The sequence below is a fragment of the Salvelinus alpinus genome, chromosome 19 (assembly GCF_045679555.1).
Source record: "Salvelinus alpinus chromosome 19, SLU_Salpinus.1, whole genome shotgun sequence".
Classification (NCBI taxonomy): Eukaryota; Metazoa; Chordata; class Actinopteri; order Salmoniformes; family Salmonidae; genus Salvelinus; species Salvelinus alpinus.
Window position 1 is genome coordinate 40,757,537 of NC_092104.1, and position 14,484 is coordinate 40,772,020.

General features: G+C 41.8%; 1 protein-coding gene across 1 annotated transcript; it reads left to right on the forward strand.

Moving 5' to 3' along the window:
- The first annotated feature begins 952 nt into the window (after positions 1 to 952).
- Positions 953 to 14,339, forward strand: LOC139545590 (ectonucleoside triphosphate diphosphohydrolase 2-like). The gene is made up of 9 exons (XM_071353542.1): positions 953 to 1,193; positions 4,891 to 5,008; positions 5,657 to 5,807; positions 6,007 to 6,166; positions 6,333 to 6,560; positions 6,928 to 7,197; positions 9,257 to 9,376; positions 10,950 to 11,084; positions 13,500 to 14,339. Exons 1-9 carry the CDS (start codon positions 1,077 to 1,079, stop codon positions 13,704 to 13,706), a joined length of 1,506 nt encoding a protein of 501 aa, XP_071209643.1. The 5' UTR covers positions 953 to 1,076; the 3' UTR covers positions 13,707 to 14,339.
- Positions 14,340 to 14,484: the final 145 nt, after the last annotated feature.

A 14,484-nucleotide genomic window follows, 5' to 3' on the forward strand; every position in this document is an offset into this window, starting at 1 on the left:
TTTTCACCAATCAAGAGTTGAAGTTTTGCATCATCGATCAAAATCTGTCAATTAGCTTGATATTCTTATTCATCACAATTTTACCTGATTCGTCAAAGAAGTTGTGATGACAACATTGTGCCACAAGAGGGTGACTTATAGTCTTCTTCCTAATGGTATTTTAACAGGAAACATGTTTCTATTAAATGTTTGTGGACCTGCTGTAGGCTAATATGATCAAAATATCAAATGGCGACACAGTGTTGTTCTGTGTGTGTTCTTCCAGACTTCACTCTCACTCTACGGCGATCATGACCAGCAGAGACATCTGTGGCTTCAGACCAACTGCAGGGCACCATTACACCATCATTTCAGATGTGACTGACAATCTGCATTTAATATTACCCTGAATGCCTCTTAGAGAGCAAACAGTAATGGGGTGTGAATGGCAAAAAAATAAGAGTTTTCCAACCACTGAAAGAGCATTTATGGGTAAAAAGAAAGCATTCTTCTGGCCTTTATGACATGGTTCTGATGTTATCACTTCAGCTGAACAAAGGTTACATGTGACTAATGTGAATACCAACATGATGTCATCAACTCACTGTGAAAACCGTAGGCCTAGTAGTCCTTGTTTGGCATTTCACTGTTTTTCCAACTGTAGAGTTGTAGTTTGTTGGTGGTTACTGTACACCTTAAACTAGCTGCTGAGCTAGACATGCCCTTTTATAACCTGTTCTAATTTGCATTCTCATGAGTATCCAAAACACAATTGTATTTGGTCCCCTTTAAGACTTTCATCCTACTCAACACTGTCATTCAATCAAATAATCTCTTCTCCAGAGTAAATTCAGGTTTTATCACTGGTGTGTTTACCACCACTGTGGGTCCATCATGAAAAAATATCAAATTATTATCAGGGCATGTGTTGATAGGACAATGGATCTGGCCAAACCCACATCTGCACTCTCCCACAGAAGTATTACGCTTTCCTCATGCATGGGTTCGCTGTTATTCTTATTTTTCCTGGCACGGGCTGTGGCACCAGCAACTGGCTCGTTTGTCGGTCTCTGTGACAGAAGCGACAGGGCAGCCTCATGAGTACCCAGTACCGTCAAGTCATAGCCCCGGCCGTGTTCCTGCTACTGGGAATAGCAGGGATTCTACTGGTCGTCATCCCGATTGACGACGTGAGGGAACCTCCACAATTCATGGTAATAACGTTCGTTACCTTTTCTCATGTTTACGGGTGAGAAAATGAAAGTACTTACCGTATTTGCATACACCTGTCGATGAGTGGTTTAGCCAATAATTTCACGACATAGTCTAGATCAAATTTGAGAAAATAACGTTAGGTCTGATGTGATAACAGTATTATATAATCTTACTTAATCATTGCAGGGACTGATCACTACACAGGTTGTTTAATTAATGCACCAGTTGGTGCCAAGCTGTTACAAATATAATATTGTATGTAGGCTATAGCCCTACAGCTTGCTTGCAGGACTGAAAAGCTGAAAAGATGTTGGTTATAATGTTATGAAGGCATGCGATAAGAGAGGCTAGGAAAACATAGGACTATTTTGAATATTTTTGCTAACAACATAAGATATAATAGCATTTAGCCTACTATAATAACATTTGTTAACAATATTCTTGGTGTTTGTGCACTATGGGGTCACTAGGGTTGGGTAGGTTACTTTCTAAATGTAATCAGTTACAGTTACTAGTTACCTGTCCAAAATTGTAATCAGTAATGTAACTTTTAGATTACCCAAACTCAGTAATGTAATATGATTACATTCAGTTACTTTAAGATCAATTTCCCCTTAACAGGTATTAGAAGAAGACAAAAATGTACAGTACCAGTCAAAAGTTTGGATGCACCTACTCATTCAAGGGTTTTCTTAATTTTTTATATTTTCTACATTGTAGAATAATAGTGAGGACATCAAAACTATGAAATAACACATATGAAATCATTGTTTAGGGTGGCAGGTAGCCTAGTGGTTAGAGCATTGGGCCAGTAACTGAAAGGTTGCTGGATCGAATCCCTGAGCTGACAAGGTAAAAATCTGTCGTTCTGCCCCTGAACAAGTCAATAACCCCACTGTTCCCCGGTAGGCCGTCATTGTAAATAAGAATTTGTTCTTAACTGACTTCCCTAGTTCAATAAAGGTTACATGTAGTAACCAAAAAAGTGATAAACATATCAAAATATATTTTAAATGTGAGATTCTTCAAAATAGCCACCCTTTACCTTGATGACCTCTTTGCATTCTCTTAACCAGCTTCACCTGTTTTGTTGGGAACGGATTACAGTTACCTTTTTTTTGTAATCCATTACATTACATGTAATCCGTTACTCCCCAACTCTGGGGGTCACTGGGAAACCACCCAGAGCTACAACTCAACTGTTATTCCAAAGTTTTTATCAGGGGTCCATTCACCAACTTGCTATTCCTCACATTGTAATCGGTGTTTTTTTAAATCCACTGTTTGATTTGAATGTGGGCTTAATGTTGCTTTCCCTCTTAACACAAAGGAGCAGGTGGAACTACTAAAGTGGTGATGAAATGCATTGCCGCAGGGTTCAGAGTTCTGCATTAGTGCATCACAATTGCAATTCATATCCAAGCTATTGTTTGTCAATTGAAGACATATACTGAACAAAAATATAAAAGCAACATGCAACAATTTCAAAGATTTTAATGATATACAGGCCCTAATCTATGGATTTCACATGACTGGGAATTCAGATATGCATCACGGACCAGTAAGTATCTGGTGTAACCACCATTTGCCTCATGCAGCGCGACACATCTCCTTCGCATAGAGTTGATCAGGCTGTTCATTGTGGCCTGTGGAATGTTGTCCCATTCTTTTTCAATGGCTGTGCGAAGTTGCTGGATATTGGCGGGAACTGGAACACGTCGTACACGGGAACTGGAACACCCTTCATGTAACAAGACACCATACACACCCAAACATGCTCAATAGGTGATATGTCTCATGAGTATACATTCCATGGAAGAACTGGAACATTTTCAGTTTCCAGGAATTGTGTACAGATCCTTGCAACATGGGGCCATGCATTATCATGTTGAAACATGAGATGATGGCGGTGATGAATGGCACGACAATGGGCCTCAGGATCTCATCACGGTATCTCTGTGCATTGAAATGCCATTGATGAAATGCAATTCTGTTCGTTGTCCGTAGCTTATGCCTGCCCATATCATAACCCCACCACCACGAGGCACTCTGTTCACAACATTGACATCAGCAAACCGCTTGCCCACACTACGCCATACACGCTGCCATCTGCCCGGTACAGTTGAAACCGGGATTGATTTGTGAAGAGCACACTTCTCCATCTTACCAGTGGCCATCGAAGGTGAGCATTTTCCCACTGAAGTCAGTAACGAGTCAGGTATAGACCATGGTGAGGATGACAAGCACGCATATGAGCTTCCCTGAGACGGTTTGACAGTTTGTGCAGAAATTCTTTCGTTGTGCAAACCCACAATTTCATCAGCTGTCTGGGTGGCTGGTCTGACGATCCCGCAGGTGAAGAAGCCAGATGTGGAGGTCCTGGGCTGGTGTGGTTACACGTGGTCTACAGATGTTAGGCCGGTTGGACGTACTGCCAAATACTCTAAAACAACATTGGAGGCGTCTTATGGTAATTTAATGTTAATTTCTCTATCTGGCAAATGCTCTGGTGGATATTCCTGCAGTCAGCATGCCTATTGCACACTCCCTCAACTTAAGACATCTGTGGCATTGTGTTGTACAACAAAACTGCACATTTTAGAGTGGCATTTTAAAGTTCCCAGCATAAGGTACACCTGTGTAATGATCATGCTGTTTAATCAGCTTCTTGATAATCAATCCACCTGACAGGTGTGGCATATCTTGGCACAGCAGAAATGCTCACTAACAGGGATGTAAACAGATTTGTGCACAAAATTTGAGAGAAATAAGCTTTTTGTGCTTATGGAACATTTCGGGGATCTTTTATTTCAGCTCATGAAACATGGGACCAACACTTTACATGTTGTGTTTATATTTTTTGTTCAGTGTATTTTATGCTTCATTCAGTAGAATACGATTCATTCTTGGAATCTGTAGAAACAATGCTCTCTAAAGCATCCCGAACCGGTTATATATATTCCCCATTACAAAGGCAATACAATAAACCACAAATGCAATATTATTTATACTATGGATGTGCATAATGTGGAGTTAAAAAGTTAGATTAAATTTAACAATTTAACGAAGACATGTCAGAGACAGACAAATACTGAAACTTGGAGATGAGTAAACCAGCATTTCTGCAATTTGGCAATGCAATGCACCTGGACTGCACACTTGTTCAGATACAGCTCTGCCTGACATGCAGTATCTTGCCTAATAAACCCAACCTCAGAGCATTCACTGGAAAACCTTTTTGAAATCAAGCCCAACTTCAAAGGCAAGCATAAAAGGAAGGGATAAAAGACCAGAAAATAAAAGGCGAAAATGAAAGATGTAGAGAGAATAAAAGATATGCATGCCTCTTTTATTCAGCAAATTTTTTATTGTCTCTTTTGGTTACTTTTATCCTTTCTTTCTTTCTGTCCTCATCGGTTACTTTGGTGACCTTTTGTGGCCATACTGTATTAATGAGAAACACATTTTGAAGGACCAGATGTTGGTCAGCGATACTTTGACTTTGCTGTGGGAACCTTTCACTGTGCAGGGGAAATAACACACATTTTGAAAATAAAAGCACTGAAATGTCAACAGGTGTAAGATGTACAATAAATGTAAAAAGTACTGTAGTATTGCCAGGTAAATTCTGAAACGTGTTGCTTATTTACATTTAGCCTGTTTCTCTGACTTTTCCAACCGTTCTGTCTGTTTCAGTATGGAGTAGTCCTGGATGCTGGCTCGTCCCACACTGCTATGTACATCTACAAGTGGCCAGCTGATAAACAAAATGGCACTGGCATTGTCACTCAGCACAGCGAGTGCCATGTCAAGGGTAAGAGTGCTTTTGCTAATACACTATTAGGTATCAACCCCTAACACACCCACTAAAACTGAAGAGATTGCATATGTTAATGTGACACACACAATATCCACCTCACCTATTTCAGGGAAAAGTGGAGCTATTACCATATTTCTCATACCTATCCATTCCAAATCTACATGAAATGCTTAGGGTAAGGGCTAGTATTGGATTTCGAATTCAGTAGTGTCTATCAGAGGCAGAAAGGCTGCCACTCATCCAGTGTTGGTGTTCTGGAAACTTTCACTTCTACTTACATTTTTCTCCAAAGGAATGAGGAATGACCGGTCAGAGACATTCATATTACAGAAGTGATTTTTCACAGTAATTATTTTTGTATAATTCTGTTTAACTGAGTGGTCAGGTTCCTGTTTTTATGCCATGTACGCTGTTTGACCTCTACATTTCTTCCTCTAATACTAAAGTTTGGTTTCAGTTGAGCAGGTTACCATAGAAACACTTGTGAAATTGTATTCCATCCATTCAGAAACATGTTCTCTTACATGAAAGACAAAAGGTCAGGCAAGTCAAAATTGGCAGAAGTCATGTGCACTTTGTGGTATTTATTTTCTGATTTCTATTGTATTCTACTCTATTCTTTTCTGTTGTATACATACCCAGGAGGAGGGGTATCCAGCTATGCAGGTGAGCGAGGGGGTGCAGGACGCAGTCTGGAACCCTGTCTGGATCAGGCTTTGAAAGACATCCCCAAATCCAGACACCACCTCACCCCATTGTATCTGGGAGCCACAGCGGGTATGAGGCTTCTGAAGTGAGTGGGCAACACACCATTAAATGTACTTTCAGATCAGATACACAGTGCAATAGCATCTTCCATTCATGGATTATTTGAGCTGTCACATTAGAATGACTAATGAATGGCTTTATACTTACTGTATGTTGGATAATGACAACATTTTGATAGGAACAGATCTAGACAATAATGTCTATTTCCTCTCTCTTTCCCACAGTATATCCAACCCCATAGAGTCAGAGAAGATACTAAAGGAAGTTGGCAGCAAGCTGCATACTTATCCTTTCGACTTCAGAGGGGCGACCATCATGAGTGGACAGGAGGAGGGGGCATATGCCTGGGTCACTGTAAACTACCTGTTAGAGAACTTTATCAAGGTGAGGCTCCAGAGTCCGCATCAGAGCCATTCAAGACAACTGAGGAATAAATGTTAAGCAGTGTTGGCAATGTAGATGAATAAGAAACATTGGTTTGTTTTTATTGTTTCTCAAGACGAACTGGCTGTCATTTAATTTCCTTTTCATTCTTTCTTTTGTCACTTAGTATGGCTTTGTGGGGCATTGGCTTAGTCCTGGCAGAGATACAGTGGGTGCTCTGGACTTCGGAGGCGCCTCCACTCAGATTACCTTTGAGACCGCAGACGTGGTGGAGGACAAGAGTAACGTCATGGAGCTGCATCTTTATGGTAGAGACTACCACCTATACACACAGAGCTTCCTGTGCTACGGCAGGGACCAGGTCTTACGCAGACTGCTGGCTCACTTGGTTAAGGTAACACACATTCTCCTAAAACACAGTAGCATTACAAACACAGAATGATTGAGTACATCACAAACCAAAGTGCATAATGATTGTAAAAACATAGATCAATGTTAGGCTCAAATATTGTACATCACAGGAGGTTGGTGGTACCTTAATTGGGGTGAACGGGCTCGTTGTAATGGCTAGAGCGGAATCAGTGGAATGGTATCAAATACCTCAAACACATGGTTTCAATGTATTTGATACCATTCCATTTGCGCCGTTCCAGTCATTATTATGAGCCGTCCTCCCCTCAGCAGCCTCCACTGCAACTTATATCCATTTATCATGAGGATATGGCTACAGAGGTATGTCTTTTGTCTCCTCTGTCTCTCAGACTCAAGGTGCTGGGCCCCATGTATCACACCCCTGCTATCCAGCAGGTTTCAATGTCTCCATGAAGTTGGACAAGGTGTTTGACTCCCCATGCACGGCAGACCAAATGCCCACTCCCTACAGCCCCCAGGACCCACTGACGGTGATTGGAACTGGGCATTACCAGCACTGCCTGGGCAACATGTCCAAGATATTCTCCTTTGACAGGTGCTCTTTCTCCAAGTGCTCCTTTGATGGAGTCTTTCAGCCCAACGTCACTGGTAGCTTCATGGTGAGGAGGATCCCCTGCATGGAACGCACTTTAGGATCAATATATGGTTCACTGTCAGAATAGATCCCAGGTTCTTTCAAATGTACACAGTATCCTAATATTTAGTTACAATGCATTCGGAAAGTATTCAGACCCCTTGACTTTTTCCACATTTTGTTACATTTGGGGGGCTCCCGAGTGGCGCAGCAGTCTAGGGCACTGATTCTTAGTGCAAGAGGCATCAATACCGTCCCTGTTTCAAATCCAGGCTGTATCACATCTGGCCGCCCTCAGGGAGTCCCATTGGGCGGCGCACAATTGGCCCAGGTTTGGCCGGGGTAGGCCATCATTGTAAATAAGAATTTGTTCTTAACTGACTTGCTTAGTTAATTAAATATAAATAAATCATTACAGCCTATTTCTAAAATTGATTAAATATTTTTTTCCCTCATCAATCTACACACATAATGACAAAGCAAAAACAGGTTTTTATAAATGTTTACACATTTATATAAGTATTCAGACCCTTTACTCAGTACTTTGTTGAAGCACCTTTGGCAGCTATTAAAGCATCGAGTCTTCTTGGGTATGACGCTACAAGCTTGGCACACCTGTATTTGGGGAGTTTCTCCCATTCTTCTCTGCAGATCCTCTCAAGCTCTGTCAGGTTGGATGGGGAGCGTTGCTGCACAGCTATTTTCAGGTCTCTCCAGAGATGTTCAATCGGGTTCAAGTCCGGGCTCTGGTTGGGCCACTGAAGGACAGTCAGAGACTTGTCCCGAATCCACTCCTGCATTGTCTTGGCTGTGTGCTTAGGGTCGCTGTCCTGTTGGAAGGTGAACCTTCACCCCAGTCTGAGGTCCTGAGCGCTCTGGAGTAGGTTTTCATCCAGGATCTCTCTGTACTTTGCTCCGTTCATCTTTCCCTCGATCCTGACTGGTCTCCCTGTTCCTGCCTCTGAAAAACATCCCCACAGCATGATGCTGCCACCACCATGCTTCACTGTAAGGATGGTGCCAAGTTTCCTCCTGATGTGACACTTGGCATTCAGGCCAAAGTGTTCAATCTTTGTTTCATCAGACCAGAGAATCTTGTTTCTCATGGTCTGAGTCCTTTAGGTGCCTTTTGGAAAACTCCAAGTGGGTTGTCATGTGCCTTTTACTAAGGAGTGGCTTCCGTCTGGCCACTCAACCATAAAAGCCTGATTGGTGGAGTGCTGCAGAGATGGTTGTCCTTCTGGAAGGTTCTCCCATCTCCACAGAGAAACTCTGGAGCTCTGTCACAGTGACCATCGGGTTCTTGGTCACCTCCCTGACCAATGCCCTTCTCCCCCGATTCCTGGTGGTTCCAAACTTCTTCCATTTAAGAATGATGGAGGCCACTGTGTTTTTGGGACCTCCAATGCTGCAGATTTTTTTTGGTAACCTTCCCTAGATCTGTGCCTTGACACAATCCTGTCTTGGAGCTCTATGGACAATTCATGGCTTGGTTTTTGCCTTGACATGCACTGTCAACTGTGGGACGTTCTATAGACAGGTGTGTGCCTCCAAATCATGTCCAATCATTTGAATTTACCACACAGGACATCACAAGGATGATCAATGGAAACAGGATGCACCTGTGCTCAATTTGGAGTCTCATAGCAAAGGGTCTGAATACTTATGTAAATAAGGAATTTGCACAATTTTTTCTCTCCTGTTTTTGCTTTGTCATTATGGTGTATTGTGTGTATATTGATGAGGAATTATTTTTATTTAATCCATTTTAGAATAAGGCTGTAACGTAACAGAATGTGGAAAATGTGTCTGAATACTTTCCGAATGCACTGTATGTACTTTGGTACAAGCTATTTAACAATAAGATGGATTGATTTCCTTTCAGGCAAGTATTTATTTGCTGAATTTTGGTCAGAACAATAGGGTTTTATGTTTTCATTCATAGGCTATGTCACTGTATGCCATCGCATGCAGACAAATCCCACAGCCTCATGAGATTAATTAGACAGGCTAATCCTCTGGGTATTGCTCTGATGTCAAGGGTTGAGCAATCTGAGCAATCTGTTTTATTTTCCTCTCCACAGGCGTTCTCTGCCTTCTTCTACACTCATGTCTTCCTGCAGCGCACCACTGGCATCACTGTAACAACCCCCACTCTACTGGAGGGAGCCACCCACACTGTCTGCAACATGAGCTATCAGGAAGTACTGTACTGCTGGGCTCAGCTGACTGACTCAGGCTATTCTTACACTATTCTTATGGTTTTCTTGCTCTAAAGCACATTCTCTTTTTCTCACATTTTCTCAGAACACTTAGAAAAAAAGGTGCTATCTAGAACCTAAAAGGGTTATTCGGCTGTCCCCATAGGAGAAACCTTTGAAGAACCCTGGTTCCAGATAAAATGCTTTTGGTTCCAGGTAGAACCCTTTTGTGTTCCACGTAGAGGCCTTTTGAGTTCCATGTAGAACCCTTTCCACAGAGGGTTTTACATGGAACCCAAAAGGGTTCTTCATGGAAACAAAAAGGGTTCTTCCTGGAAGCAAAAAGGGTCCTACATGGAAGCAAAAAGTGTTATCCTATGGGGACAGTCGAAGAACCCTTTTGGAGCCCTTTTTTTCTAAGCGTGTACAGTGAATCTCGTATTACAGCAACTGAGTCAAATAGCATAAGAGGGTGGACGTTCTCCCAAATGTTGAATGCTGGGAAGAAAATATCTACTAATTATGTTACATGGAGGGTAGCAGGCACTGCACAGGATTATCAACTGAGTGAAAGGAGATCTAATAGTCAGGGAATTTAATTGCATTACCGGCATTTTGGATGTTTTCTGAGCACTTATGAAAATGTCATGTTGATGTGTGTATCAAGGGAGGCAGGTGGGAGGAGCTATTGTAATGGCTGGAATTTTGTATTATTATTTATCGGGAGCCATTTGATTTTATGGCTCCCGAGTGGCACAGCGGTCTAAGGCACTGCATCTCAGTACTAGAGGCGTCACTACAGACACCCTGGTTGGAATCCAGGCTGTATCACAACTGGCCGTGATTGGGGGTCCCATAGGGCGGCACACAATTGGCCCAGCGTCGTCCCGGGTTTAGCCCGGTGTAGGCCGTCATTGTCTATAAGAAATTGTTCTAAACTGACTTGCCTAGTTAAATAAAGGTTACATTTAAAATATATATATATATGAACTACAACTTTAGACAAATTATTTTATTTTAAAGAAACAATACAACTAAGAATGTGTGTGTGTGTATCAATCAGTTACGTTGGGGGCGGCAGGTAGCCTAGTGGTTAGAGCATTGGGCCAGTCACCGAAAGGTTGCTAGAGCGAATCCCCACGCTGACAAGATAAAAACCTGTTGTTCTGCCCCTGAACAAGGCAGTTAGCTCACTGTTCCTAGGCCGTCATTGTAAATAAGAACTTGTTCTTAACTGACTTGCCTAGTTAAATAAAGGTTAAATAAAAAATATTGGGGAGAGCTGTGAGATGTTTATTTGGTTTTTTAAACCAGGTTTGCTGTTCATTTACACTATATGAGATGGGAATTCCATGCAATCATGGCATGTATAATACTGTACATTTAATTTAATTTGTTGTCTGGAATGGAATCAATGGAAACAAAGTGTTTAACGCCGTTCCATAGATTCCATTACAGCCTTTACAAAGATCCCATCCTCTTATTGCTCCTCTCACCAGCAAGTGAAGAGAGGAATACTAAGAATTCTATGAAATTAACATTGTCATCTTTTTCTAACGCCCCTCCACATAAACAGATGCTAGAGAAGGCCCCAGACCAGAAGGGTCGTCTACAGGATTACTGTGCAGCCTCTGTCTTTATCCAGGTCCTCATGCTCCAAGGCTATGGCTTTGATGAGCTCTCCTTCCCTCGGATCTCTTTTCAGAGAAAGGTGAGCAGCAAAGTAAACCTTATGAATGTTTGACTCAATTAGGGATGCACGATATATCGGTGAACATACAACATCGGTATCGGCAGATGTCTAGTTTAACGCCAGATGTGGAAAACCTATGTCAAAGCTGATGTGCATACTTATATAACGAAGGTAAATGACTAATGACGCCACGTAAAATGTTGCGCTATACTGCAACACAGCATTCCAACCTAGCCCACAATGTCTGCTGTGTGGATCGAGCAGTCAACAAGTCAAGCAGTCATTTGAAAGAGTAACACAATTTCAGCGAGACAACTCAAAGGCGAAATCCATTAATTGCCCTTGACAATCAACCGTTCTCTGTCGTGGGTGATGTTGGCTTTCAACGACTGGTCGAGCACCGGTTAACACTACCAAGTGCGCTATTTTTCCGATGTTGCCCTACCGGAGTTACACAGTAATAGAGTACATACTGTAATGAAACAGGCAGGGAGCAGGTCTCGAACCCTCGACCTTCTAGCCCGAGGTCCGTCGCGCTATCGACTGTACCGCAAAAGCATGCTCATGCGCCAGAGTCGATTTCCGCTATTATAAACCCAGGGTCGTTATACTACTCCCTCCTTTCAAAGAGCGCGTCCTCGCGCTAGCTTGCGACTCTACGTCTTACAGGAACGCGCTCACCGGCCAAGCACACGCACTGTCGTGGATGCAAGGTCCGAGCACTTCTGACACCAGTGTAATGAAAGGGCAGGGAGCAGGTCTCGAGCCCTCGACCTTCTAGCCCGAGGTCCGGCGCGCTATCGACTGTGCCGCAAAAGCCTGCTCGAACGGTAGAGTCTATTTCCGCAATTATAAACCCAGGGTCGTTACAATACTATGGCACGCGTTTGGGTCTGTGTGTAACAGTATAACTTGCAGAGCAAGGGGAACCACTACTTCTAGGTTTCAGAGCAAGTGACGTAACCGACTGAAAGGCTGCTAGCGCGCACCACCGCTAACTAGCTAGCCATTTCACATCCGTTACATGTGCATATCAAAAAAGATACAGTAGCACTATCAAAGCTGTACCAAAAAGTCAGCAAGCACTGGCCACGAACGATGCGTTTACAATACCGCGTTAGTAATTAAGCATAATTTGTTCGACCGCAACTTCTGGGGTATCTAGCTTTAGCTTGGTACCTAGCTAGCACCAATACAACCAGCCTGAAAACAATGACCAGTAAAAACTGCAGTCATTTTCATTATTCTTAGCAATGATTTAGAAATCCTTGTAAGTATTATCTAGGTTGCCACTTGTACGAAAATTGAACTTCAGTTAATTAAGATAAATAGCTAGCCAGCTACTTAACTCTGTTGCCCAAAGCTAACGTTATAAGCAGCCAGTTAGCTTCATCTGGCTAGGGAGGATCGACCGGACCGGGCTATGTGTTGTGAAGCTAGCCACAATAAGGATTAGGGACAATAGTGGAAATTGCGGTTTGCCTTCAACATAAAAGTGTGTCATTGACAGTGATGCAAATGAATACAAATAGTAGAATTATGGCATACTTTTATTTTGGGGGGGAAGAACATTGTTTGCATCCATGAGCTAGCTAGCTTTTTTTAATGACCAGCACTGTAGGTGCACAAGACAACTTTACCAGCATCATAGCATACGTATCGATGAATCGTTGTGACATGAAATACGAGTGATAGTGTAATCAATGTGTAATAACTACTTTTAAAATGAATGAACGCATTAAAGTATTATGTGACGTGCAGTCATATTCAGGTCCTGATTGGTCAACAAGCTGATTTGACACGTCAAATAGTGTTATTTGACACATCAAATAGTGTTAAATAGTATATTTTTTGACACGCAAAGACCCAAACGGCGTTTCTTAGAAATCCTGGTTGAGAATGAAACGACTGAACAAATGAACAAAGAAACAGCATAGCAAGTAAGTGAAAGAAATAGGTTTTGATTATGTTTCACTGGTAATGGGGACATACATAAATGGCAACAAAATAACTTTTTGGTCTGTGTGGTGCGTGTGTAACCTTTATTTAACTAGGCAAGTCAGTTAAGAACAAATTCTTATTTACAATGACGGACTACCCTGGCCAAACCCGGACGACGCTCTCCCAATCACGGCCGGATGTGATACATCCTGGATTCGAACCAGGGACTGTAGGGATGCCTCTTGCACTGAGATGCAGTGCCTTAGACCGCTGCGTCCATGTGTGTGTGTTAACAATTTAACTGTACTAGAATGCTTAAAAGGCCGCTAAATTTTTAAATATCGGATATCGGTATCAGTCAAAAATGTCATATTGGTGCATCACTAATTTCAATGCAATAAAAGCTAGTTCCATATAGATGTTTAATGTACCCCTTGACAACTGTATAGAATTTGGAGTTCAGTTATGATTTGTTTTTCTTATTTTGTGCAGGCAGGAGACACCTCTATTGGCTGGGCCCTGGGTTACATGCTGAGTCTGAGCAGTCTGTTGCCAGGGGAGAGCATGGGACTGAGGAAGGCTCTGCGCCCCGAGGCCTGGGCTGGTCTCATCTTCCTCTTTGTCTTCCTCATCCTCATTGTGTCTGTATTTCTTCTACTGAAGACCTGCCAAAAGAAGGACAGTGACGGCATCATCTAAGGTCTTCAAAGCACCATTTGGTTACTGTTCTTCCCAATCAGAATCATGCACTTATCAGTCCTAGAGTTTGTCATTCCAATGTCACATTTTTTAGAGGAGGCTACAGGAGAAAAGTGTACATCCAAATTTACAAAGAGATATTTCATTTGAAGTCAGATGTATTGTTGACCATTTATACTACATTTTGTACAAGTTTTTGACATTTGGTAATGTTTAAGTGATTTAATGTCATGTACTGTAATTCCAAACCATTCTATCTCGAGTACATGTTTTATAATCAAGGAAACTGAGGATAGATTTGTAGTAGCCTATATGCAGGTATGTGAGAGGTAAAATTTAAGTGCTATATAAGCATTTCCGTTTAACCTCACATATACCGGAGTATATTACAATGCTGTAATGCAAGTGAGCCATCTGAATTCATGAATTGTTTTTTTGTGCGGTTGTTAGACTGTGTTAACTCAGGACTCTGTTGTTTGTGTGTGTCATTCTTTGCTAGCATGTCATAACATTTTAAATGAGTTACATTTATTGCTTTTTCCTTGTTGATAATCTGTCATTTTGACAGACCGTACCAAAGCAAGACTAAAAAGAAAAGGGAACCAAAATAATAAAAATCTATGAAAACCACAACCTATTATGTATTCTCTGGCTGATGTGACCTCAATTAGTAGTCTTGGTGGTCATATCAATGTTATGACATTGCGGTGACAGCTAAACATTTTGCTTTATTAAAATGTTTTTTTTTATTGGAAAATCACTTCATAGAGCCCTTGAG

What these genes read in the sequence shown, in the direction of transcription:
- LOC139545590 (XM_071353542.1), top strand. Translation starts at nt 1,077, where the DNA reads ATGAGTACCCAGTACCGTCAAGTCATAGCCCCGGCCGTGTTCCTGCTA. An exon ending in GCGGGTATGAGGCTTCTGAA is followed by an intron (nt 5,808 to 6,006) that starts GTGAGTGGGCAA and finishes TCTTTCCCACAG; the next exon opens with TATATCCAACCCCATAGAGT. An exon ending in GGATCTCTTTTCAGAGAAAG is followed by an intron (nt 11,085 to 13,499) that starts GTGAGCAGCAAA and finishes TATTTTGTGCAG; the next exon opens with GCAGGAGACACCTCTATTGG.